General features: G+C 46.2%; 4 protein-coding genes; 2 read left to right on the plus strand and 2 right to left on the minus strand.

Annotated features, from left to right (window-relative positions):
- Positions 1-198: 198 nt before the first annotated feature.
- GSTUM_00004910001 (uncharacterized protein) lies at positions 199-1,478 on the minus strand. XM_002836752.2 has 2 exons: positions 722-1,478; positions 199-664 (listed from the first exon to the last, which is right to left on the minus strand). Exons 1-2 carry the CDS (start codon positions 1,369-1,371, stop codon positions 226-228), a joined length of 1,089 nt encoding a protein of 362 aa, XP_002836798.1. The 5' UTR covers positions 1,372-1,478; the 3' UTR covers positions 199-225.
- Positions 1,479-3,271: 1,793 nt separating this feature from the next.
- GSTUM_00004911001 (uncharacterized protein) lies at positions 3,272-5,220 on the minus strand (the record flags this gene model as incomplete). The annotated part of the gene is made up of 3 exons (XM_002836753.1): positions 3,272-3,598; positions 3,652-4,478; positions 4,542-5,220. 3 exons carry the CDS (start codon positions 5,218-5,220, stop codon positions 3,272-3,274), a joined length of 1,833 nt encoding a protein of 610 aa, XP_002836799.1.
- Positions 5,221-10,489: 5,269 nt separating this feature from the next.
- On the plus strand, positions 10,490-11,427 carry GSTUM_00004912001 (uncharacterized protein; the record flags this gene model as incomplete). XM_002836754.2 has 1 exon in its annotated part: positions 10,490-11,427. The coding sequence occupies one exon, from the start codon at positions 10,490-10,492 to the stop codon at positions 11,300-11,302; it is 813 nt and encodes a 270-aa protein (XP_002836800.1). The 3' UTR covers positions 11,303-11,427.
- A 3,059-nt stretch (positions 11,428-14,486) lies between these two features.
- Positions 14,487-16,647, plus strand: GSTUM_00004913001 (uncharacterized protein). XM_002836755.2 has 3 exons: positions 14,487-14,730; positions 14,821-15,096; positions 15,166-16,647. The coding sequence occupies exons 1-3, from the start codon at positions 14,612-14,614 to the stop codon at positions 15,578-15,580; spliced, it is 810 nt and encodes a 269-aa protein (XP_002836801.1). The 5' UTR covers positions 14,487-14,611; the 3' UTR covers positions 15,581-16,647.
- The last annotated feature ends 10,825 nt before the right edge of the window (positions 16,648-27,472 follow it).

Raw genomic sequence — 27,472 nt, forward strand, 5'->3', positions numbered from 1 at the left:
CTTCTTCCTACATCCACTCACTTCCCAATACTAGATCCCCTTAGAGCTACTATGGATCCGCCGACATGTAGGCTCATGAAGCTCCATCCCGTTAATAAAAGAAACAACAGCTAACTTCCAGAAAAAGGCTTATTGCTCTTGAGGTGCCGAGGTAACGCAATCGCATTTGACGACTAAGCAGCAGTTATTCACAATATCAACGCCCCCGAAAACTCTTGAATAGCCTTAGTTTACAAGCCCAGAACGGTTCCGACCAAATCTAACCTGCTCGACTAGGCCCCTGAAGTAGTCCTCTCCATTACGCTCATAGCTCATGGTGCCGTCCTTCCATCCGTGAATATAGCTGTCAACGAACTGATCCCCTCCATCGTACTTCCAAACACACCAGTCCCCACTCCTAAACTTCCCCAGGGGCAATAACCCAATGGCAATGTCCCACATCTCATTATTCAAAGAGTCTAAAGCAAAGAACGCGGTAGCGCCACATGAAGCGCAAAACCGGCGCGTGCTTTTATCACTGGATCTGTAAACTGACAGCCTCGGTGTACTCTGTGGATATATGCGGAGCTGTTTTGTCGGTGTAAAACACCAACCGAAGAGTGGGGCTCCAGAAACGGTCCTGCAGGAAGTGCAGAAGCAAAAGGAAGCAGCAAACTTCCCACCTCTAAGGGAGGGAGATATATGTCAGTTGTGCATATTTGTGTTGGGTAATGCCACCCACGGTTTTACCCAGCGCAGCAGAGTGGGATCACTACTATAGTCCTCTGGAGGCCTTGCGATAGAGAAGCGAAGTGCCCCACAACAGCAGCGGCCGTCCAGAACGTCCGGGACCCCCTGACAATGCTCGCTCATCACTTGTGACTCATCCACCACCGGTCGCTCTACCATAGCTATCGTCTCACTGTCGAGATATTTTCCCGCGTCTTCCATATAATGCGGCAACCCGTCCTCAATAATGTCCGCAATCCCACCAACTTCTCCTCCCGCCTCGCTTAGATGTATGTGTGCTTGGATATAGACGTAGTCGCTTAATTGTTTTCCAGAGAGCACATCAATCGTCGGTGCCAATATGCAGGGCGGTTCCCAGCTTCTTTTAGTGAAAAAAAGCGTAGTGCCGCAGGTCTTACAGAAGAATGATGTCTTATCGCCGTATTTGAAGGATTGTAGATTTGGTGAGTCAGATGGAAACTGGAAGTCGCAGTCTGCGTTCATAGGAATGTAGAGATTAATAGGGAATCCAGTCTGACGTCTGATGAAGGCCTCATGAGTGTAAAACGCTGCTAATGGACCGGTAAAAGCAAAGCTGTATGTGACTGCTTGGCAGTGGCATCTTCCGGTGACGGTTTCTTGCTTGTCGGTGCCTTCGGACATTGGATTGTTCATGAACTCTTAAGCTATGGAGCCAAGATGGAATGGACTTACGGGTATCGCACATGTGGAGAGCTCTGGACACAAACCGGGCCGATTTCCCGCCTGAGCTCTTATTAGGATATCAATTTGTCAGCTTTGGCCCTTGCACATGTGTGGTACCGTAAACTTATCTTGACTGCTACCATACCGGCTCAAAATGTTCTCCTAAACGGGTCGCTCGGCGACATTACCCCCGTGACCTCCCCTCTAATTTTGTTGCTCCCGTGACGTGCTTCTACTTAAGACTTGCCGAGTTCCATAATTTTTTAATGCTTCTCCCCTTCCTTCGTTCTCTAGGATGGTTAGTGAAAGCATTCCCCTTGCTTGGTATGCATTATGCTCAAGACTACAGACAGGTAGTTAGCTAGTAATTCGCAGACTGCTGTCGGGTTCCGCCAAAAACCTTTTTTATTAAATCGTCGGATTTTTTCAAGTACCGGTACTGTACTCGGCAAACGTACGAGTAGCCCCCGAGTACACTCCCCCTGGTACTTCTGATCACTAGTCATTGGTATCGGAGAGTCGGACATCATTCTCGCGGTGTTCTCTTAGGTAGCGCTGAAGTTGCGCCAGCATCTCAAGCGGATTATTCTTCTCGTTTTCACCCTCTCCTCCCCCCCCTATCTTCCGAGCCCTATTATAGGCGCAATCCCCATTCCATAACCTTACGAGCTCTCCCATCACCGGGCCCGGGGGGCCACCATCGGTTACGGGTTCTATGGAGAGCGCATTCGGCTGCGTAAACCCTAAACGATTCCGGAGGCATATCTCTCTTCCCCACAGAACAACCCAACCACCCCCTATCATCACCGCCGAAGAGGGACCCGTTCTGGGGCAGTTTATCCCTAGCAGAGTGGTATGTGTCTTTGGTGGCTTACAGCAAGGAGCTCACATTGTTGACAGGGTTGAAGTCGGGGGTCCCGACGGATACATTCATAGGATGGGTTGTTGACACTTGACAGGCTCAAGGTTCGGAAGTGTTGAGAGGAGTTTCGTTTGTTTGGGTTATCCTTGTGAAGTTTCGCGTGCCTGGCTGGGTAGGGGGGATGTGGCGCTTGAGATGGTAGGATGGTCAGTGTAAGCATCCCCCTGGCCCATTATATATATAATGATCAAGAGTAACAGTTAACTTATAATTCGTAGACGGTTGCTAGGTTCCACTAGCGATGGCGGAGCTTCTGCCCCTGTAGTTCTGACCTCTAGCCATCCGAGAGCCGGATATCGATCTCGCAGTCGAGGGCGACTCTAACCCCTTACTTACATCGGTCTAGCTGCGCAGCCTTGGTTTATTTTACCACTTTAGGAAGTCATAGGTGATTCCTATAAGTCACCTAGGGGGAGAGCCGCTAACTACTTATCGCTCGCAACATACTCGCATTTCTGCGAACCCTGGCCTAGCATTGTGAGATGGAGTTTGTCGAGGAGACTGAAAGTACTGTTGGCTTCGCACTTAGGACGAAATGTGCCGCGAACTCTGGCACATATCTTTAGGGGAAGATGGGACGTTTTAGATTGGTCGGGCATTATAGAATAGTATAGAAACTTGACAGCGAGTTCTCAGCTATGATGAATAGGAGGGCAGTAATGCCGGAAGGAATCTCACCGGGACCCGTGCCCCGTGGAAAAAATGAGAAAACACGGACTAACACCGGAAGCGTATCATACAATCCCAACAACCCAAGCCACGCTTGTGGAGCGATTCTTCGGAAGAAAAAAGACTATAAATTCTTCCCAGTACAGTACCCAGGTATAAGAAACCTCACATTAACTGACGAGTATACAGATATCATACAAATAAATATATAATAATATTATGATACAACCCCCCCTCCCCCCAATTTTACTCCCAACCTGATTTTATTTATTTACAAACGTTCAACTTTGCAACACTCGGATCATGATCAGACACTTCCCCCTCTAAAGTGTTCCAGGTATTAATATGTACATGTTCGTACTCCGGATCCCTCTGCGTGATCTCATAACTGACCAACATGTGGTCTAATTGCTGACTGTTCATGTCAAAGAGATAAGTGTACCTCTCCTCTACTGGGGTCGAAGTGACCACGTCGAGGTCGTAGGCTATTCCGTCGAAGGCGCGCATTGGAGACACGTATGTAAATTCGTTGAAGTCACCTGCAATGATTATCTTTGCCGTGCGGTCCTCAGCGAGGATTTTTGAGACGAATGACTGTGTGATGCGTTAGAAATATGGGGTATGCAAGTGAAATAGGGTGGACATACAGCGACAGACTCGGCTTGAGCCTGTCTGTCTGCGAGTCCGCCGTTAACCGGTGGTCTGGCGTCACTTTGTATGCTACTGCTGCCACCTTTGCTTGTAAAGTGCACGTTGATAACAAAAACTTTGTCACCATCTCCGGTATCAAACACAGCAGCAAGTGGCTTTCTGCTGTTTGTCCAGGCGACATTCACAGGATCGATTCTTCCAGGATTGAACTTCAACTCCAGCCCTGGAAGAACTTCCGTGGCCTCCGTGCTTGATCCTGGGTTCGGATTACGCACGGTGAAGAACTCCGGATTATAGAAGTATGCTACTCGGATGTTTCCTCCGGGCTGACCACCGTCCATCCCATCAACGGGGTCGATAACGGCGAATTCATAGCTTACCCCGGAGCGATCCCTTATGGCTGCAGATAGCGCGGCGAGCGTTTGATTCGAGCTTACGTTGCCGGAGTTATTTGACCCATCATCATCCTGGACTTCCTGCAAGAAAACAAAGTCTGGGGTGCCCATATATGTCACAATGTGGTCTGCGACTTGAGGAAGGTGTGCTGAGCTGAGAGCGAGGTTCTCGACATTGTAGCAACCGAATGTCAAGCCCGAGCAGGTGGAGCCAGACTTTAGCAGCGTTGGCGGCGGGAGAGACGGTTCCGCATGAGACTTGACCTTGAGTGCGGTCAGCGGGAGGACAGTATAGAAGCCGAGCACATAGGTGATGACACCGGTGACTTCTTCTAGTTTATCGCCGAGCTTGGCCGCTTCGTTTTTAGTACCGTCGAGCGGGGAGCCGATTCGGATAGCTTCCGGGTTAGCGTCGGCGCCCGTGTATCCTATCATATTTTCCAATTAGCCGTAGCTCTGGAACCGGACCTGGTCGTTCATCCCACCCATACCGGGAACAATAGTCAAACCCCCTCGAGAATTCTTCCCAGTAACCCTCCATTCTCCATTCACCCAAACATCCCCAAAGCTATTCGACTTAGAAAGCACAACAGGCCCAGGAATTTTAACCAATTCCCCGCCCAGACTCTCCCAAAAGTCCAACCCATACTTATCCTGCTCAGCTGTAGCATTGACCACCGAATACAGGCTCTGGTTGTTCGGCACAGCAAATACTCCACCGGCCGTCTCGTCTATCGCAGAGTAATGATACGCCGGTGGCGCCCTCTCCATTCCGAGCACCACTGGCTCAACTTTGTTCCCGCTGGACACCTTACGCAGGTTCCTCGGTGCACTAATCTCCGTCAAGAATAAGTACGCTTCGCTGCTCCTATACTCGAGGATACGTCCATCAATTGTGATTATGTCACCGACGGCGATATTGCCTCGGATGCTGATGGAGGAGGAAGTGAAGACGTAGACGGAATTTGACGTCTGGATAAGTCTGTCGGGAGTAGTATCTCTGAGAAAGAAACCTGAAGGACCAATAGCGGTAACAAGGCCAGTGACATCCGTCACATCTTTGTTCTCATAGGGAGACCGGTGCGCAGGGCCATTGATTTCGGAGATCGTCAGGGAAGCACCGAGAAAGAAAAGCCCCGAAAGACCCAGAGAAAATAAGAGGAACTTCATCGCCGCCAGGTGAAATCACAGTGGCTTGTGAGCGGGCAACCAAAAAAACGGGGAAAAAATGGGCGATTCCCTCCTCTCTTATATATGAATACAGTACTCACTCGATAATTAATTACCCCTTGAACTCCTACCTAATCGATAGTTTATCATACGTTACCGCACTGCGCCATACAGCTACGAAAGTCCCAAATTCAGCAACCCCGCCGACACAACACAACAGCCGGTGCAACCCACCCACCTCCTTTCCGATTAATGTTTCAGTGTCCCAGCGGGAAGATCTTGCAAAATCCTATCGATCCATCTTAAGCAGGGGCGTGCTTCTCTGGGGTGTGGATTCTGGGCGTTAAGAACAGGAAGGTAAGATCCCGAGCGACTGGGTACGGAGGGTGGAGGTCACCTGGTTGTCTGCTCTCATAGTTTGGGTTTTCTTCTCCCGTTGTTCCTTCTCCCGTTGATACAAAGGTATTATATGTGGGGATAGAGCTGAGACGGTGTCTTTGATGCATGTCTCCACGGTTATCGAATACCGGTGCCGTGAATTGTTGGTGAATGAAACTGCAGGATTCAATTGTGTGATAATTTATCATAGCTGTCATTTCACAAACCCTGAGGGGCTGGCAATATTCCGGGGGGAAAGCCTATAGGGTTAGGGTTCCTAGATAGCTATGAAAAGATGGTATGATATCATACTCAAAAGTTTCGCAGGGTGATCATCTTTCGCAACGCAGCCCACAAGTATCAGAAAATTGTTGTCGCCGTCGCGGCAACTGCCCCTTTTGTCCCAAACCTCTCATCAAATCCCCCACCACCTATATCCCCGGGCCGGGGTAATTAACGGTGTGTTCTCACAGCACGCCTCCTCCACCTAAATCCGGGACCAATGCTTCATATCGTCCGCTGTGCCCCGTCCCAGCATAAGTTGCTCAACTAGGCTTTTTTTGCCTCTCAACACCTAGGAGTCATGGCCGACGAACTGAATCCGCATCTTCTAGCCGCAGAATCGCTTTCTCGCGAATACTCGGGTACTCTCAATAGCCATAAGACAGCACCCACCCCCTTCCCATCTTGGGCACTAGACCCAGCGTGTGCTAGTATCTGTGCTTCAAGAGATATTGCAAGTCATCGAAGCGGCTCTGAGTTAACCTCTGGAAATCAGACGGCTCATGTAACTTAACTAGGAGTCGCCAATAACCAAATATTGAGGATATCTTAGCCAGCAATTCCACGAAGATATCATATGAGAATTCGTATTGTCCGTGCCAAAACAAACGCCACCGGAGGTGGCACACCGATTTCCCTCAGAATGAATCAAGCACCGATAGGTGTTTGGTTTACATACCTCGCGCCCGCAGCTGGAACACCAGCGCCCGAGCCCCACTGAGAGGAGAGCCCATCAGGCTAGAATTAGAGCACGGCCATTTTAGGCTGCGGTTTAACTATTTCAGAGAGAGGCGGGGGAAAGAAAATAGGAGAAGAACGCAAAATCTGGTAGACAACCTTATTGCATGGTACAAATACCGCTGGAACTGAGCTTGAAGTGTATCACAGGGTTCAAAGGTTTCCGTAGCAACACCTTTTATCACTCGAGACTTGGCAACTACCCCAACCCTGCAGGAGGCCGTATACCGGTGGCTAAAGTCGAGGTCTATGATGCGTGTAGAGCTGCTACGCTTCATATCGCTAATGATATGCGGTACATGCCTGAAATCATGGCTGAAACACAGCAAATACCACATCTGGGCAAATAATTCCCTCCATGTAAGGGAGACCGCCAAGGTCAACGACGGCTTTCGCAGTAGCGCACTGAATGACAATTACCATATCACAACACCGAATACTCCACCCCCTTGCCGGATAGACAACACCCAAGCCACCCATCCTGTCAGATTCCAAAATGCACAAAAGGTGCCCACCGAACCGGATCCCCCTTAAAATCATTACCAACAGACTTCGTACTCTCCCTCAGTCCCAAAATCGCAAAATGCAATACCCTCCCAGCCTCCAGCACGTCAAACACACTACCATCACCACCTTTCCCAATCTCTTTATAAAACTCCTCGACTGCTTTTAGCGATGCATCCTGTCCAACATACCAAAACGATCCTATCGCACTGGGAAAACCAGCGAGCTGGCAAGCGCTGACGAGATGAATGTTTTCGTTTCGCAGGTCGATATTCCCGCCGTGGGCGGCCCAGCATGCCGATAGGTAGGCGAGTTTGGAGCCCTGGAGGGAGAGACGCTGGAGTTGACTGACGTTCAAAGGTGATGTTTTCCAGTCCGACAGGAGGAGCTTACTCTCTGTAGGATCGTAGTAATCGGTTTCGCCGTGGCAACTGAAATGGATTATTGATGGGGGGGTTTCGAGCTCAGCAACCACTGCTTGCCGAGTGGGTTGTTCGAGGATGGTGGTGTTTGGGAAAGTGTCCATTACAGTCTTGGCTTCGAGCATGGAGTGGTCGAGTCGTGTTCGCTCTGGGGTATCGGCCATTGCAATGACTAGAGCTCGGACATCCCTTCTATCTGTTGTGTCACCGTCGTCTGCCGACGAAATAGAATTCTGGTGCTTCGCTCTAGCATACTCTAGTGCCTTGACACTCGGAATGTATGAGGAGATAACCCTATCCATTACCGTAGCCTTTCCGGGGATCCCAGCTGCGTGGATGGGCACAAGGCACAAGTAATCCGTAGGGATCCACCAGATATGGGGCCAGCTATTCACATCCTGAGGCTTTTTTGTAAATCCCAGCGCTTTAAGTGTAGGGTTCATCGCCTGCCTCCAAGTAGTTTTGAGAAGCTCCGTCAAATTCTTGTACAATAGGTGAAAGTCCTGTTGTGCATCCTTGATAGCGGCCAATTGGTACTGAAGTTCCAGACTCTTCTCGCTAAGAAAATCGACGTCCAAATTGGGGAGGTTTATAACCTTGATCTCATCCGATAAAACCGCAATGGCATCACATCGGAACTTGGAAATGTTCAAAACTACAATCGGGCCTCTATCTGCAAGTCTCATCATCTCCCCCTTCCCTAACGTTTTTCCAAAACCCTCAAACCCTGGCTTCTGACGGATCTCGGCAAGGAGGTCGCGGAGGCCTGTAGTTATCTCATGCCGTCTTTCGAAGGGCTGTTCGGTAATCTTGGATGACTGTAGCTCAGTATGAAGCTTTATATACTCATCCGCTAGCGCAGGGTGTTGTTTTTGCAATTCTGGAATGGGCATCCGAGCGCCGAGTTGCATTGATATCAGGACGCTGCGGCCCAACTCTAACAAACGGAGCGCTTCATAAGGGTCATTCCCTGCTTCGAGCGAAGCGGCCGCCGTGTCGCTCGCAAAGCCATAGAAACGCGACAAAATTCTTTGCTGGTCCTGACCAAGAGGGCGCAGTGCTGCCCAGGGAAGCAATTCAACCGCACAGGTTAAAAGGCGATCTAATCTCCCTGCTATGCGCCTTCTCAACATTGGCTCAAATTTCAGAACAATTTCCGTGAAGGTAAACACGCCTCCTAGGAGCTGGTCGGTAGTCATACGGGGAGATTGTATTGCACGGCACATCTTTTCAATCGATTCATCCAAGTAGTTTGACCCAGCTGGCATGGAATCTTCTATTTGTGGCAGAGAGTGGTCCAAACTGCACTTGTGAGCGAGCAATAAACGATATGCGAGCTCACTAGAAAGTTTCCAATCGATTTCTTCGCTGGCAGCCCCATAACCCATGGCTTTATAGGTTAAAGAAATTGACTCCTTGAGATCCTTCCACGAATTATCCCGGCTAAATTTGCTATGAAAACACTGGGCAAGGGTGGCCAATGCCTTTGGCATCAAGCTACTCTTTGGCATCAAACTACTCTGTAGAGACTCCACCTTGTTCGCTAGGTCACAAGCCTCAGTTGCTGCAGCAAACGCCTTATCCAGATCCCCAGGCCGACAGCACGCATTGGCCCAATGGTAGGCGGAAAGGCCCGCGAGGCGCTCGGCCAAGTGCTGCTCAGCCCCATTCCCCATCTTCCTCGTGCGTTCCACAGATTCTTCGCCGTATTCGACAGCATATTGAATATCCACGGAAGGATCATCATCCGGGTCATGCAGGCGAAGGAAAAAGCGAAGATACAAGCAATTGCCAACTAGCGAAAAAAGGGAGGCTAACTTGCCGTTTTCCTCCTCTGGGGTCCACTCGATAGCCTCCCCGGCGTAACTGACAGCATCATCAATGTCTGCTAATTCGCCCGCCAGTATAAAGCGTTTTTGGAGACAACGAGACAACATATGAAAAACATCAGGGCGCTTGGGATGTTCGGAAGGCATAGATTGGAGAGCCCCTTTCCCATATGCAATAATCTCGTGAAGTGCGTCTGCTGAACCGGCCACCTCATACATAGCCGACAGGCATTCCCAAGCACTTGTCAAAACTTGCTCGCAATTTTGCTCATCCATATCAATTGTGCGAAATGCCGTCTTCACCAATCCAATAGCTTTCTGTAGATCTTCGGCGTCATGATTTACCCCGAATCTCTTGGCGAGGGCAGTGGCGTATTTGTTGATGTATGCTGGAAGCAAAGGGTCATTCGTCGCTACAGGGTGATTAACCCCTTTGTCGAACAACCCGATTGCTGTTTCTAAATCGTCCATGTTCTTGTTCTCATCATACCTTCCCATAGCATTTAAAGCCACGCCAATATAAAGTCCGGATGCTTCCTCGAAACCATCATCGAGGACCGTTTCTGGGTCGGTAAAAATCTCCTCAAGGGCACTGATGATCTGCTCATGTACTCCCTCGGTGGACATCTATGAAAACCGCTCATTAGTTGGTTGACATAACGTATGGAACGCAAATTTTATAAGAAATACCTTTGTGGCTTTGATTTGTTTGGTAGTTTTTTTTTTGAACGCAGAGGTCGGCGGATACCGTGGGGGGAAATACGACCTTAATAACCGCCAATTGTAGGGAGCCTTGTACCCCGCCCTGCTAGGTTGAGACGCGGGCCGAATATGTGACGCCAGCTGCGATGGGACCAACGATCGGACCGTGAGATCCTGGTACATTCCAGATCCCTATGAGTACTTGTATACTCGAGCACTAACCTGCTCCTGCATGAAGCCAATAATGGGCCAGAGCCCCAGAATTTTGGTGGTATGCAATAGCAAATTAAAAGATTCGAATTTCCTCTTGAATCACCACCATGCTTCTTGCACTCCCACAGCCAGATCGCCACCCAAGAAAGGAGGGGAAAGAAAGCACCAACATAACCCGAGCAAAATCTCACAGCTGAGAACATGAGTCCGCCGACAAAATCTGTTCTGTTACCAAAGGTTTTCCCACTCTCACTCGTTAACCTTGGTCAACTCTTGCCGAACCCGTTAAACCCCTCATTCAGCTCGTGCATACCTGAAAGGCCAATCACGGAAGACGACTACTCAAAGCTAGAGGAGAGCGAGTACACAGCCACCCTCACGTTGGAGAAATCGGGAAAGCTCAAAGCATCCTTCACAAAACTTTTCGGGGCATTCTTCGGAGTTCGCACGGTAAACACGATCGGTCTTTACGCCCGCACGGCTTTCCACCTAGAGCTCATACAGCCTGACGCCATATTCCGAAAGGTTGTGCAGGAATCGGAAGTCCAGGCTTGGCTGAACGAGATGGCCCAATACCACAAACCGGTCTACTTTGTCGTCGGATTGCAGGTCATCATAGACGGTGTCTTCAAGCAGAGGATCGACAGGAGCGAGGAAGCGGGTATCAGCATGCACGTTCCCCTCGAGGCCGTGGGGCTCCCGGCACATGGCAGTGCTCAAGCTACGGGTTTGGTTAAAGGAGAAGGGTATGTGGAGGGGAAGGTTTTGGGGGAAAATGTTCTGGGGATTCTGGTCCGTAAGGTCAATTACAAAATCAGGAATTCCGGTGACCGGCCAACCTTGGTTGAGGAGTCCGTTTGGAAGTACCCCTACGAGAGAGTAAAAGGGGATCGAGAAGAGGAGGCATTGGTACTGGAAGTAAGCATTGGTGACCACGTAGGGGACGACGATCTGGGGGGTATGAGCGATGGTTTAGGCGAGGAGGACGATGAGGACGATGAGGACGAGGACTAAATAGCACCGGTATCAAACCTTAGTGTCGAAATGCGGCAGGATGTTTTATTGTTACTCACTCTACTCGTAGCGATAGTATATATTATACTCTAGTCCCTTGAATCAAGAGAAAAGCGCTACAAAGGTTTGACAAAAGTCCGTTTAAGTAACGAAATGACTGAATCCCACTGAGTCAAAATTTCTCTGATACTAGTACTTGTACTGTACGTAGCACCTAGTCCAGTGTTCTAATTTCTATAAGTATGAATCAAAAATGATCTCGCGCGGGCGACTGAGCTGCCGGTTGGGAAGGCTTGTCATCAATGCGCTACTGATAACCGGGCTCGGAGTGCTGCGGGGGGCAACCGCCCGCCAGAAAGCTGCGTCCACCAAATTCTCAAGCCCTACGGAGGCACAGCTCCTAAGTTTTGTATGTTACACCAGTTGCTAACAAAATGCCCACTACTAGTGTAATATATAAAACTTAGGCGCTGTACCTCCGTAACTCGTACTCGAGTCACAATACCAGACCACAGCACTAGTCCTCGAGTACGGCACTTATACCAGCACATGGCGCGCTAAACAATGTGCAAGCTGCTACTGTATTGTACTCGTACTGTATTTCAGCAAGGGTGGACAAGACGAAATGGGGCTGTAGATGATCCCATCCCTCGCGCTTTGATATCGGTATGTGACTACGAGTACCGGTCCACAATAATACTTGTACAAATTCCATAGGAAAGCCCATCCTATGGTACCGTGCCCGTACAGCACAACACTCGCACATTACCGGTACAGTACCGGTACCGTATGAGAACCTTGCGGATGCGGCTTCATGCAGACTGCGAGTATTCGAGCACGGTACCGGTACCAGTACGATACACACAGGAAAACGCAGGCCAGTTTTCATGTGTTCTTCAGACAGCGTAAAAAAAACTCGAATAATTGAACCTTGTACTCGAGTACTTGGCACTAGTACAGTACCACGTCTGGGGACCCCGTTTCTCTTGTCTGTCCAGAAAGAGGGAAAGGGGCAGTGCTTTTCGTCCACTTTCAAGAAAAGGGGGGTTTTGACTATGATACATCACTCAGGCTCCAATTACGAAGCTCCACGACACTGCTCGAGTGAACGGGGGGGATAGAAAACCCATGACGCCCTCAGACATAAGCCAGGATACCCACAGGATCTCCACGATAATCCCCCCCCCTTAGCGGTGTCCCCCGAGTCCTGCATACCGTACCGGTACAGTACTGTGGCGCAGTACTTTTTAGCACAATAGAGCACAATTTGTACTATTTATTCCCCGGGAGCCCCAGCCATCTCCGCCTTCTTTCTGCGAGTGCGAGCCCATCAATTTAGTCGTGTGATTCATTCAATTCATACCCCAGTTCGAAGCCGATAACCGCTCAACTCCGCGCAAGATGCCACAGCGCTTCAAACACGGAGACCGGACGACAACTCCTTTGTTGCAACCCGCAAGACTCAATTCGTGCTCGAGTCCTCCGCAAGGAGGCTGAGCCATGCGGCTCTGTGCAGGGAGCGCCAAACTTCACACTTTTGGTGCCGATTCACCTAGCCAAGGATCATTACAAGAAGCCCATGCGCATCTGAGCGCCCAGACAAACTCTCCACCCGTGCTTCCGAACACCCCCCGCCCGCAACGAGCATGATTTCTCGAGCGACAAAGCCGCCCGTTGTGCGACGCTGGGAGGTACAAGTAAATTGCGGTACTAGTACTGCTTGTACTAGTACTCGTACTTGTACAGTACAGTACGAGTAGTGACAGGCTCATGGTGGTGGTGGAACAGTGCCGTACTCGAGTACCGTCCCAGTTGAGCTGCCGTTGTCACCATACGGTGTTCGTACACACCCCAAGTGCTCGTGCGATAATTTACCGGTACCGCACTCCAAACAGGCACACACTTCTCTGGGACAAAACCAATAAATCTGCTAAACGAGCAGGAGACCTGTAGCCAATGGGGCAAGGAAGAGAAGGAGAAAGGAGAGGAATTACCGCTGGTCGGCAGAGCCAAACGGTGCAGGTATGAGGCAACCCCAAACACCACCCAACCCAGAGAGTAGTCTACCGGTACTCTTACATGGCGGGGGGACGAAATCGTACCGACTGCTGCTGGGGCAGGGTGCTGGGGCACGGTGCTCGGGTACTGTACTCGTACCTTAGGCCGGAAAAAATTGTGGTGGCAGGATAGGGATTATGTGATCGATTCCCGTACTAGTACGTACAGTATGCTTGGTGCAGGATTGTATGATAGAAATTAGAAAGCCAGCCTAGTTGCATTGGTGTCTGCCTTTCGCTAGGATGCGAATTTTAGAGGATCTGGTGAGCTTCTGGGAGTTTCGGGCAATCTCTGTAAGCCCAATTTGTACGGATGGGGTTTATTTCACCCCAACCTTGTGTCGTGGAACTTATTATTCCCCACTCATACTGACCCCGTCTGCGAGCATGTACGAGTAAAACTTTTCGATACCATACTCTCGGCAGAAAAAAAAACCTTCCCGATACCGTTGGCTGGGAAATATAGCATCAGGGGAGATGTTTTCGTACAAGATAGGAATTATTCCGCAGGTTAACCAAACTTAACCATTCACTAACTTTCTTGTGGGCACTTGTGTACTCGAGTATTCGTGCTTCGGGTGCGCGATCCAACTGTTTGCGACTCGGAAAACAAAAAAAATACCCCAATTCACCACAAGCTTGTCTTGGTCCCCCCCTGACAGTCAAGGTGACTGCAAACTCTCCTACGAGTACTCGAGTACGGCATACTTGCACAAGCGCCAAAATAATTCGGGGGAGAAGGGGAGAAAAAGGAAAAAAGAGAGAAAACAAAAGACAAACGCCATGTGTGACACGATGGAACTAGGCCCAAACTCAGCCTCGTCTCCATCCGTTCCAAGAATGATACCATCGCGCAAGTAACCAAGTTTTGCCATTATTCGCTGCTTTGTGAGACAGCCAGGAAAGCAAGTGATTGGCTCTCTGTCACATGAAGGGGGAAAGAGAGTGTAGTGGGACATGGGGGGGTGGTGTTGGCGCTGGGCCTTCTTCTGAGGTGGGTGGATGGGTAATGCATGGATGGGTGGAAGAGGGAAAGTTCCGCCCCTCTCTCGCTTTCGCTCTCGATCTATAAAGAAGCCATTGCCTGGTCTCCATGGAAATTTGCTTTAAATCTGCTTTGCACTGTACCCTTCCTTGAGAGTTCGCTCGTTGTTCGCCGTTTTTTTAGCGAACTCACCGGCGACGATCACCAGGAAATCTTTAAGACTACGGGAAAGGCAAAAGAAGAGGGAACTATATCAGAACTTTCGCCATGGTTCAGGATGCTCGTTGGCCTTCGAAGATACTAATCACCCTCAGGGGTGTGCAGTTGTTTCTCGCCATCATAGTGTTGGGACTGTCTGCATACATCGTCTCGGTGATTGATTACTGGTGAGCCTTTTCCCTTCCTTCTTCTGATTCATCATTGTTTACTTGCTTTGTGCCACCATTGGACTAACAGCAAGGGTGTCTGCTTGTTAGGTGGGCATGTATGACTCTTGTCTCCGCACTTTTGACCCTCATTTATATCGGGATCAATTTCTTCCTTTTGTTCTCAAACTTGCTGCTTCCGCTAGCCATTACGATCACCGATGCCTTCCTAGCAGTGTTCTGGTTGATCTCCATGGCTGGAACCGGGGATAGCGGGTACCTTTCTGTAAGCGACTGTGAGCTCACCGACTGGTACTGGCTTATTACCTACACAAGTACCGTCTGTCAAGTTTCCAAGGCCTCCTTTGCCCTTTCATTCCTTCTTATGTAAGTTCTCCAATGGCGAGATGTACCATTACTTTGGGATTTGAAACCAACGAACCCTCCTCCCTCTAGGCTTCTATTCATTGGCTCTCTCGTTCTCGCGGCCATAATCCTCGCCAAGAACCGAAAGGATCTCCGGGGGGCCAAATATAACTCGGGTATGGACCCAGATGGGAATCCTCTCCCAGACCATGCCGCTGCCGCCCCCGCCGTTCCCGATGCCGTCGCGATGGACAGCGCCCCCAACCAAACCCAATACTACCAGGACCCTCCAAAGAACGAACACTACCAGCAGTCGCTCACCCCGCAGCCGTACCAGAACACTACTTCGCCGGTGTACTACAACGCAACAGCAACACCTCAGCCGATCGCTTCTCCGTCGGCTACACCAGCTCCTTATTCACAGGTGGTTGGATACCCGCAAGCGGGAGTTGGCTCTCCGCCTCCGCCGCCGCCAGTTAACGCTGCTGAGATGCCGACACGTTGATCACTTTCTGTAAGGGGTGGTTCACGTTGAACTTTGACTGAATGATAATTTATGGGTTTAGTTATGAGGGTTTTCTCGAACTGGAAACATCTATGGAATTGCATTTTTTCTTTCTTTTTTTTTCCCACCCGAATCTTTAACCTTTGGAGTGACTGGGCGTCGTGTGTGTATATTATGATCGGTTTAATTAGGGGCTTTTTACCTATATTTGTTGGAAATACTCGTAGTATTTGTGGTGAAAACTGGCTTGACTTGTAATAGCGGGAGGAATCGCATTTCTGCCGCATCGCACCAATTGGGTTTATTAACTAGTCGTCGTACTACTACGAGTGTACCTGCGCTCTACGTGTGACAAGGCGTTATTACTATGCTTCTCCTGAGCCCGCGGTTGTGATTAGGGGTTTTGAATTTACAGTACCGATACATCCAGTATTGTGCAGACGGTATTTTACCCTGGGATGGCAACTTATCCTCGAGTATAAGTCACCACAGCCACATCTAAAGCAGCCAGACGACCACTGAATCGAATTATCGGTGCCTATTCTTTGCAGCTCGGATCTATCCATCGGGAGTCTCGGTGGGCCTGCAGCGAGAGATGGGGGCCACACAACTACGAGCAGCGTTGTTGCCATACGCATGCAGAATCGCAACCCAACCGTGATACCGGTACCAGTGTGGAGCCATATTTTATCTATCATTCCCCCCCAAAAACAAATAACCTTCCCCACGGCCGCTTGCCCGGTGACCGGGCTGGTGGCTACTCGAGTAGGAGGAGATAGACGGTGCAGTGTGCGATCAGGAAGCAAGAACAACATCCCGCATACACCAAAGCACCCGCGCAGTTCCACGATGTGCCCCGTCCCGAGAAGGGTTCCTAGCAATTTATAAATCGGCCAATACTACGAGCACTGTACTAGTACTTGGACACAAACAGCACAGAGCAATGCAGCGGCTGTGTCTCCTCTTTGATTCGCTAAGTACGTTGTACCGGGCTCCCAGGAATTCCGGTGTGGGAGGCTTGATCGTGTTCTCCCTTCGTTGGATGGTGTTTTGAGCGCCTTGTGGAATATATAAGAAGTTACCTCTTGCTACCTCTGAAAAGTAGTATTAAAATTCCTGATTCATTTCATATGTATATTTTATTAATAATAGCATATAATTTCTTATACTAAGTTAGTGTTTCAGTAAACCTAAACACTGCATATATTACTACAGCTAGGACTTGTTTTATGTTATTTCATTAACATTTGGTAATAACAATTAGGAATTATGTATGTGTTACTTTCTTTGATTTACAGGATATTTTATCATCTTTATATATTTTCTAAGACTTTACACCCAGTATTATTTCTTCAGATTTATGGTAATTCCTCTCACATTCTCTCTGATTAATGCATGCTTTATGGGAATATCTTGGCAGATTTTCAGGATCAAATATGTTTGTCCTTATACTTTTTCTACTTATATTATGGTTTTACATGGTTGCACTTATATTTCTTATTATGTGTTACAAAACCGGTGTGATTTGTAAAGAATTTCATTTACCATGATTGATGTTTGTACACATGACCTGTTTAGGGGTCACGTAGGATATGGTTTTAATTATTGACTCATTTGAGTTTTATGATGTTATAATTATTGTTTGTACACATGGCCTATTTTGGGATCATGTGGGTTTTGCATATCACTTGAGTTTTAAGTTATGATTGTTATGTTAAATCGAGATTGTTAGTTGGATAGGAGTAAGTCTTGTAAGTCTTACTTGGATTTTGCACACATGACCTGTTTAGGGGTTATGGGAGCTATGCATATGACCTGAGAAGAGGTTATAAGGATAAATATTTAGGTAGTCATATGGAATGTAGCTGTAATCCATATGACTATTGGATTTGTAAGAGAGTTGTAGAAAGGTCCATATAAGTGTAATGTGTTTGCAAGATACTAATCATGTTTCGGGGTAAGGTATGATACTAGACAGGTAGCCTACTCTACCAGAGGGGAGACAAGAGCTGAAAACTAAAGGAGACTTCAAAGATGAACTGGGAAAACTATAAGGTAACCATTCAACTAAGCATATTGAAATACTGTCTGTCAAAGTCTACCTTTTCCATCATAGAATCATGCGGTCTTTGAGTGGATGAGTCTGTTCATATCTAGCATGAATGAAACTAATCAAAGGTATCAAACAATACACTTTGGTAAAATCTCTTAAGTATCAAAATGATACTTAAAACATAAAGTAAAACCAAGTATTAAATGATGATAAAACAAACCAAGTATTAAATGATACTTAAAACAAAACAAGTATCAAACAATGCTCAAAACAAACTGAGTATCAAAGTAATACTTAAAACAAAACATAAAACAAAACCAATTATCAAACAATACTCAAAACATAAAACAAAACGTGTAACCCAGTGCCCATACTGGTTACAATAGAATGATAGGTTTGGTCTTAGAGATAGATCTTCATGCAACCATCTAAGTTATTTCCTTACATATATCTTTAAGAATACTACTTCATATTCACACCTCACATATCACCCTTATGGGAAACTCATGACAAGTATAGTGAATAATAGTTGTTGTTATAGTATTTAAGAAAATAAGAGTATTTTCTTAAGGAACAGGAGACAACTATGAGACTGTCACTATATTGAAGAAGAAGTAAGTAATAATATATATTACTTCTACAATAAGACTTATTACCTGTTGACGAATATATCTTAGGAGCGATTGACAAGTGATCCTAATATTATAGTTCTCTATTACATGAGTTCTATGTGAAGGATACAAACCTGTATAATAATGTTTATAGATGCTACTGTCTGCTTCATTTACAGAGAATTAAAGACAAGAATCTCTACCAATCTGCCTTTATACCTTTTACCTTCTAGCTAGAAATGTGCCTGAAATATCTTCTTAATATTACATTCATATAGTCTATATTATTATTAAGATTATACTGTCTACAAATTTAATATTGTCTACTATCATTCATATTATAGTAGTTTCTTAGTCCTGATATGCGTATAGGTTTAGCATTTTCTAACGTCTGTTATTCACAAAGGTTATCATAGCAGGATTGAAGGTATCAAGGTTAGAAATGAGATTGAATATAGTATTGGAGGTACACTTGGAGGTAAAATTGCAGAGAGAATCTTGGAGGAAATTGAATAAGAGATTAGTGTAGGGATAGAGATAAGGTTTATTTGTTATCTGATTGAGATTTATAATCAGGATCTGGAATTCAAATTCATGAATTGCTTGCCAGCATTTAATGCCATTAGATATACTTGTTAAAAGTTATCATTTGAGTATGGTCCTAGAAGTTCCCAGAATATTAACTAGTAGGTCCTTTTAAGGATTGAGATTCTGAAGTAAGAATGAAAGAAAAGCAGTTAGACTAAGGAGAAAGAGATATGGGAAAAATAGTAAGGCTGTTCATTATTGTTTAAGGAGTTTTTTAATATTTATTTTACTTACTGAGAACAGGTTTTAATTTTTAGCTTTTTTTTTTACATCTATATTCAGGAATATCATTATTAGATTACTACAAGCCGCTAACATTTCAAAACATCATAATCCGATATTCTGATATCAGCCAAGCTATTTTTCTTTTCCAATCTGCTATCCTCTCTAATTCATTTTCTATACAATTTTACCAATTCTTTTTTACAATTGTTTGATGTCATTAGAGTATTTTGATACAAGAGTAAGTCAGACATGATCGTACAAAGGTCCAAGCCTTCAAGACATTATTAACTAAGTAGAACTAAAATTTGAAGTACCTGAAAGAAATGAGTACACTACTATATAAACAACTATATGTGACTACTATATACGAGACAAAACTACTGTAACGATCCCTGTCTCGGTAGTTAGCTTCTTGGCGACGGGGAACGATACTTATCTCTTCTGTCTTCTTCCTTGTCTAATGCTAGCTATAGGCCTATGCTCACGTTGCCGATAGTACAAGACCTTTGTCTTCTATCGGGAATGCCTATCGTAAGCTTTCTCTAACTTGTCTTCTTCGAAGCCCTTTCTCGGCGCAACGATAACGTTGCAATAAAGATAAAGATCGTAAAAGTGTTTTTTATTTGTTATAGTAATAAGTAGGAAAAGTACTTAGAACAAAGCGTGAAGAACCTATCTTCCTCAGCCGTATCGGCCTCCTTATATAGCGTTCTTCCCGCCTTTAGTCATGTGACCTAAAGTGGTCACATGTGCGAAACCAAATCATAACAAACCAATCATATGACCAAAGTGATCACATGCTCAAAATCCATGACCTCATAGCAAGGTCATGTACAAAACTCATAAACCAATCATAACGCAATAAACAAGTCATATGACTCGACTGAGTCATATGCATGAAACCCATGATCTCATAATGAGGTCATGTGTGAAACATAAATCATATGCGTAAGGCTTACCTGCAAGGTACCCTCGCAAGACATACTTGTCAGGCGCCCGTCCCATGACTCATACTTGAGCCATGTGCGAAAGCATCACAAATCTCACACATAACAAATCATATAACCCGAATAGGTCATCTGCGCAAAACAATAACATACTTGTGACTCATAACCATGTGTCACGTGAAAACCCGTTTCGTGCTAAGCCACGTTCGTGACATTAGCTCCCCTCCTCCTAAGCCTGAGTCCCATCAGGCTTTTTCTCCCAGTTTCAATAGTTCCCGTCCTGCCGAGTGCATGGTCCTTCTCAGCTTGTGGAACTTTTCGTCTGCCATCCTCCACCTGACCCTTACTGATTCCAGGGTCAGATTTGCCATCTTGATTGTGTGCCGCTGATTATCATTCAGCTGTCTTAACTCCGCGATTGTTTTGTCGTTTGCCAAAATTGTGGCCTTGGCTTGGCCAACATGTTCTCAGAGTCCCCGGATCTGCCTGTGAAGGCTCCTCACGTCCGGTTCCGTGTCTGCTGAGGAGTTTTGGGCCCCTCCCTCTCTGGACTGCATCCTCGCGGCCCATGCCTTTCTGGCATCCTCTCCTTCCAACTCTTTCCTGCTTCCATCCTTCTGTGGGTAGAATCCCGCAGATATTTTCTGTGCCCTGTGCATTCTGCACCCATTTCTGAAGCATTGTTGCCAATGCTTTAGAACGTAGTCCGGGCATGGGCCACATTTTTGACATTCTCTCGGGAACCATCCCGAGCCTTCTTTGTCACCAAAGTGTGTTTGGCAACCGTCATCGTAGCATACCGTCCATGACATAGCGTTATACTGTGCTTGTTGTTCCCTTTCCTTGAGCGCTTCATCGGTTGGCCCCATGAATGAGTATTTGGGGCTAGTGGGTGTGGTTTGGCAGGGGCTATCGCCCCAGCCTTCGTGTTGTTACAAGGGCACAGGAGTCTTTCCCTCGCCTTTGTCTTGGTTGAACGTGATCGTCACCTGGGCCGGGCTTGCCTGGGTATCGTTGGTGGAAGGTTGAGATGGCATCTCGTGCGTTTCCGAAGTTATGTGCGAAGTACCAAGTTTTATCGTGTTCTGGAGAATATCCTGTCCACTTGGCTCGGTATTGGAGGTGACCGTGGAAGAAGCGGGAATCGACTATTTCGTCGAGCTCGTATTCTAGTTCTCCGTCGAGTTTGATCGGTGGAGGAGGAATAAGTGTTCGTGAAGGAAACTTATTGTCGTTGTGTAATTCAAGGAGTGAGATGTGGAATGTGTTGTGTATTCGCATTGAGGGAGGAAGGTCGAGTTTATAAGCTCGACTGCCCACTTTTTCCAGTATCCGGAATGGTCCTATTTTCTTGTAGTCCAATTTCTTTGCTGGTCGCGTTGTATGAATATTGCGTGGTATTAGCCATACCATATCTCCTGGTCGTATGTTCGGATCTGGTCTTCGGTGCTTATCGTATTGTTCCTTCTGTCGTTGTTATGCTTGACTCATTTCGTATTGTAATGTTTCGTGTAGTTTCCCAATATTGGTTTTATCCGGTATCACATCATTTGTAACGATCTCTATTTTGATAGTTAGTGCTTGGTGACGGGGAACGATACTTCTCTTCCTGTCCTTCTTCTTCTCCTTGTCTTATGATAGCTCTAGGCCTCTGCCTATGTTACCGATAGTACAAGACCCTTGTCTTCTACCGAGAACGCCTATCGTAAGCTTTCTCTAACTCTTCTTCGTAAAGCTCTTTCCTTGGTGTAACGATATCGTTGCAATAAAGGTAAAGATCGTAAGAGTGTTTTATATTCGTTAAAGTAATATGTAGGAAAAGTACTTAGAACAAAGCGTGAAGAACCTATCTTCTTTGGCCACATCGGCCTCTTTATATAGTGTTCTTCCCGCCTTTAATCATGTGACCATGTGCAAAACTAAATCATAACAAACTAATCATATGACCAAAGTGATCACATGCTCAAAACCCATGACCTCATAGCGAGGTCATGTGTGAAACTCACTAAATCAATCATAATGCATATAAACAAGTCATATGACTCGACTGAGTCATATGCACGAAACCCATGACATCATAATGAGGTCACGTGCGAAACATAAATCATATGCGCAAGGCTTGCCCGTAAGGCACACTCGTAAGGCATACTCGTCAGGCGCATGTCCCATGACTCATACTTGAGCCATGTGCGAAAGCATCACAAATCCCACACATAACTAATCATATAACCTGAATAGGCCATATGTGTGAAACAATAACATACCTGTGACTCATAACCATGTGTCACGTGAAAAACCCTTTCCTCGCTAAGCCACGTTCGTGACATCATTAATCATATGATATGTGGTCTGACTTTGTGGGTATTATCCGTAATTTGCGAAGAAGGGTGTCGTGCCAATTGTTCCTTGCTTTCCATTGTTGTATGCGAATTCGGCCATAGATAATAGCTTGTACCAATCATCTTGCTGATAATTGACCTAGGCCCTTAAATATTGTTCGAGTATCGCATTTTCGCGTTCTGTTTGTCCATCCGTTTGTGGGTGCAACGCTGTGCTCATTCTGTTTTGTATTCCCATTTCTCCGGTTACTTTCTTCCATAGTCCCGATGTGAATAGTGTTCCTCGATTGGTAATGATATTCTTTGGGAGGGCATGAAGTCGAAAGACCTCTCAGAAGAATGTTTGTATAAAATCCCTTGTGTTGATGTCTTTTCTAACCGGAATGAAATGACTCATTTTGGTCAGGCGATTCACCACGACCAGGATACTATCGCAATTTTCCAATGTTGGTAGGTCCGTGATGAAATCCATAGTAATTGTTTCCCATGGTTGTTTGGGGACTTCGTTTGATTTTAGTAATCCATATGGTGCGTGTTTAGCCTTTTTCGTTCTCTGGCATATGTTGCAGTTTTTGACATATCGTTTGACATCTTCACGCAGTCCTGGCCAATAAAATGACCTCGTGATGAATTTCGTGGTTTTAGCCATTCCTCCGTATCCTGCCGCTCGGATATCATGGTGTTGTCGTATAATATCTGTCCTTATCTCCTCTTCTTCCGAGATCCATTGTTTTCCCTTGTACCACATATCTCCGTCGTTCCGTTGGCATAACCCCTGTGCAATTCCTTTCATCTCCTTTTTTCCTTCTTCCAAGGCTTCTCTTATTGCCCGGATTGTTTTGTCTTTCTCGTTTGCATTCTCAATTCCTCTTTCCTCCTTTGATGTGAATTGGATAACCTCCATTGCCTCGAAGTAGGTTTTTGGTAATAGGGTTCATGTTTTTTGTCTGATTCTTTTGTCTTCTTTCGTTTGTGGTTTGTCGCTTGCAATCCTCGTGAGAGCATCTGACTTTCCGCTCTCTTTTCCTGGTTGGTATTTGATTTTGAAGTTGTATTTGCTGAGGTGTTCCATCCATCTTATCTGGCGGTCATTCAGTTCTTTCGTGGTCATGAACGGGACCAGGTTCTTGTGGTCAGTTAGAACTTGGACTGGATGGTCATTGTTCAAAACGTATCTCCTCCATTCTTTTAATGCTTGAACTATCGCTAATAGTTCTTTGTTTGCACTATCGTAGTTGCACTCTGCAGGGGTCATTGTCTTGGATCGGTAAGACACTGGCCTCCATTTTCTATCATCGCATTATTGTGATTGTATGCCTGAGCATACGTATTTTGAGGCATCCGTTTTGATCATTGTCTTTCAGTTTGGGTTGAAATGAACCAGTATAGGTGCTGATGTTAGATGCTTTTGTATTGCATCATATGCTTTTTGTTCGTTTTCTCCCCATTGCCATTTCTTGTCTTTCTTTGTAAGGTTATAGAGTGGTTTTGCAAGCCTGCTAAATCCCTCTATGAACCTTCGATAAAAGTTGCAGAATCCCATAAAGCATTGAACATCTGTCTTGTTGTTTGGTTTGGCCCAATCCCATATGGCTGCTGTTTTAACAGGGTCGACCTTGACCCCACTTTGATTGATGATAAACCCAAGGTATTCTGTTTCTTCCTTATGGAATTCGCATTTTGTTGGTTTGATCTTCATTCCTGATCCTTGTATTGCCGCCCTGATATTGCTGATATCTTTTTGGTGTTGTTGTATGTTTTCCGAGTATATGAGTACATCGTCCAAGTATACGATGCAACATATGTCGAGGTACTTATTAAGTACCTTGTTGATCCATCTCTGGAATGAAGCCGGTACGTTGGTTAGCCTGAAGGGCATAACCTAGTATTCGAACATTCCGTATCTTGAGGCGAATGTAGTCTTCCATTCGTCTCCTGCCTTGATGCGTATATTGTGGTATGCATCTTTGATGTCGAGTTTGGTGAAGTATTTTGCTGATCGTAGTCTGTCCAGTACTTCCCCAATCAAGGGTAGTGGATATCGGTCTTTCTTGGTAACCGAATTGAGGCCACTGTAGTCCACGCAGAGTCTTATTTTTCCGTCTTTCTTTTTGACGAATAGTATTGGGGATCCTCCTGACGCGAAAGAGTCTCGGATCCATCCTCTCTTTAGGTTTTACTCGATGTACTTCCTAAGTTCTTCGAGCTCTGCTTCCCCTAGGAGGTATAACTTCTTATAGGGAATCTCGTTTGTCTTTCCTGTTTTTTCGTCTTTGTCCAGCTGAATTTCGTGGTCGATTCCTGGTCTTCGAGGTGGTAGCTCCATAGCTTCTTCTTCTTGGAATAGATTTGTGAATTGGTGATATTCTTTTGGAACCAATTCTTTCCATCCTTTTTTGCTTTGGTATTTCTTGTCCTGGATTGCTAGTTCTGTGCTGATGTTGATTTTTGCTAGAACCGCTTTTTCGTCTTCCTATGTCCATTTGAGAATTCCTGTTGTATCTCCTCTTCGATAATATCGTCCAAAGGCTTGTGCTGTGATCTCTTTGATCTCAATTCTCTTTGTTGTATTGAGCTGGTTTTGGTCCGTACTTCCAAATCCCTTGTTTCCTCTTATGGTTTCTTCCAGTTGATCTACTTCATGTAGATCCTCTTTGTTGATTTTTTCAATTATCAACTGTGCGATTCGATCGCCTTTCTAGACTTGGTAGTCCTTTTGAGCTAGGTTGGCCAGGACCACTTTGATTTTACTTATATAGTTGACGTCGATCATCCCCGCCATGGTCATGAGTCGGTGTTTGACTGCTAGACCACTGCTGGGTGCTATTCGTCTATAGGTGCCTTCTGGGAGTCCAATGGCTATTCCCGTTGCTATTGTTGCCTGCCCGTTGACAGGTATCTTGATTCCTTCATTGGCATATAGGTTGTGTCCTGCTGCCCCTTTGGAACCCTTGGTAGGTACTTTTGCCTCTTGGTCTAGCCTTTGTATCCGGACTCTCTTGTCTTGCTGCATCTCGGCTAACTTTGCATGCAAAGTTTCTTCTTCCGCTTCTCGTATCGGTGTTGAGTAGACCACAGGTGAACTGTTGAGACATCGTGTTGTACATAGTTCGCTTGTAAAGATCATCTTGTTCTCGTTCCAATCGATCGTTGGATTATGCTTCCGTAACCATGGCATCCCTAGGACTATTTCATTGTTCTTCAGATCTGCCACTTGAAAGGTTGCCGTTTCCCTATGGCTGTCAATGTCCATAGGTACTGTCACTGTATGGGTTATAGAACCCATAGCGCTTGGTTTTCCATCCGCTAAGTAGACTTGTCTTGCTTTCTTCGCTTGTTTGGTGTGGAGGCCGTATTTGTCGCATATTTCTTTGTCGATGAAGTCTTCAGTGGCCTTCGAGTTGAGCATTGCATATATTGTTGTTTCTTCGCTTTCTCCGTTGTATATTTTCGTGTTGATCATCACATGATCTCCATCTTCTTCTCCTCTTTGTGTGTGTAGTGCCGTGTAGTAGTTCGCTAATTTGATGGGTTTTTCAGGTCCACATCTTAGGTCTCCCAGATCACCGTTTACTGGAGACCCTCGTTGTTTTCCACCGGTGAATCCTCTGCTATCATTTCGCAGATGTTGCTCCTTTTCTGATTTTGGAAACGATTATTTCCAACAGCTCTGTTTCCCTGGTATCCGTTGTCCGGTCGGCTTCTGCATTCTCATATCCGATGCCCTGCTTTTCCACACCTTAGGCATAGTTTCCCATTCATCCTTCTGGCGTATTCCTTCTTAGACAGATTCAGAGCAGGTCCTGCTCTTGACTTGTCTAACTCCATTGGTTCGCCTGGTGGTAATGCTCGACTTTCTCCTCGAGGTGCTTGCGGTTTAAAAGTCCCGTCCACATTCCTGGATGATTGGACCACTCTGTGCGCTATAGTGTTTTCCGAGTTGCTCCGAACCATGTTTAATTTGCTTTCTTTGTCGATTGCCCATCTTGCAAATCGTTCGGCTGTCGTATAGCGCAGGTCAGAGATTCTCCATGCCTCTCGGAGTCTCTCACTGCAGTTTCTCAGCAGGATGATGTAGAGAGTCACATCATCAAACTCGGCCTCATATTCCAATAGTCGACATTCGTTCCAATATGCTGAGAATGTTTGTTTTCCTTGCTAGAGTTTTTCTAGCTTTCGCCTTGCTGTTTCTTTGGTATTGGGATCTCCAAATTGTTCAAAGAGTGTCGCCTTGAACTCTTTGTATGTGACCCATTCCCTCTGCTTCCTTCCATCTTGGAAAGGCACGGTCCATTGCCCTGCGAGTCCTCTGAGCAGGGATTCCACATATGGAATCTTGATTTCGTCATGTTGATCTCCATATCTCTTAACAGCAAAATATCCTTCGCATTGTGCTAAGAATATTCGTAGCTTATCTTCAACTCCTTCGTATGTGTCGGGTTCCTTTGCTTTTGGTCGTTGGATATTTCCCTGTCCTGTATTTCGCATGGCTGCGAGAAATGCCTGAAACTGATTTTCAGTCATTCCAAGTATGCTGGTTCCTAGTGCCGGAGTGGCTTGGGCCGGTGGCCCAGGTATTGCGGATCCCAACATTCTCTCAGGTCGTGGAGTTCCTGCAGGAGAGCTATCGACTGGGGATCCCTTCTCTGGGGTTACTGGGCTTGCCGCTCTCGAGGGTTCTGCTGAGACGTGATCTAATGCATCGCTGAATCCTCCTAGGTTGAGGTTTTGATCGTTGATGTCGATATCTCCTTCCCTGTCTGGATTGAAGGATGCCATCTTGTATCATTTGGTGTCACACTTAGGTGACGCTTTGTAATGTAATGATCCCTGTCTCGGTAGTTAGCTTCTTGGCGATGGGGAACGATACTTATCTCTTCTGTCTTCTTCTTCCTTGTCTAACGCTAGCTATAGGCCTATGCCCACGTTGCCGATAGTACAAGACCTTTGTCTTCTATCGGGAATGCCTATCGTAAGCTTTCTCTAACTTGTCTTCTTCGAAGCCCTTTCTCGGCGCAACGATAACGTTGCAATAAAGATAAAGATCGTAAAAGTGTTTTTTATTTGTTATAGTAATAAGTAGGAAAAGTACTTAGAACAAAGCGTGACGAACCTATCTTCCTCAGCCG

The sequence above is a fragment of the Tuber melanosporum genome, assembly GCF_000151645.1.
Source record: "Tuber melanosporum whole genome shotgun sequence assembly, scaffold_16, strain Mel28".
Classification (NCBI taxonomy): Eukaryota; Fungi; Ascomycota; class Pezizomycetes; order Pezizales; family Tuberaceae; genus Tuber; species Tuber melanosporum.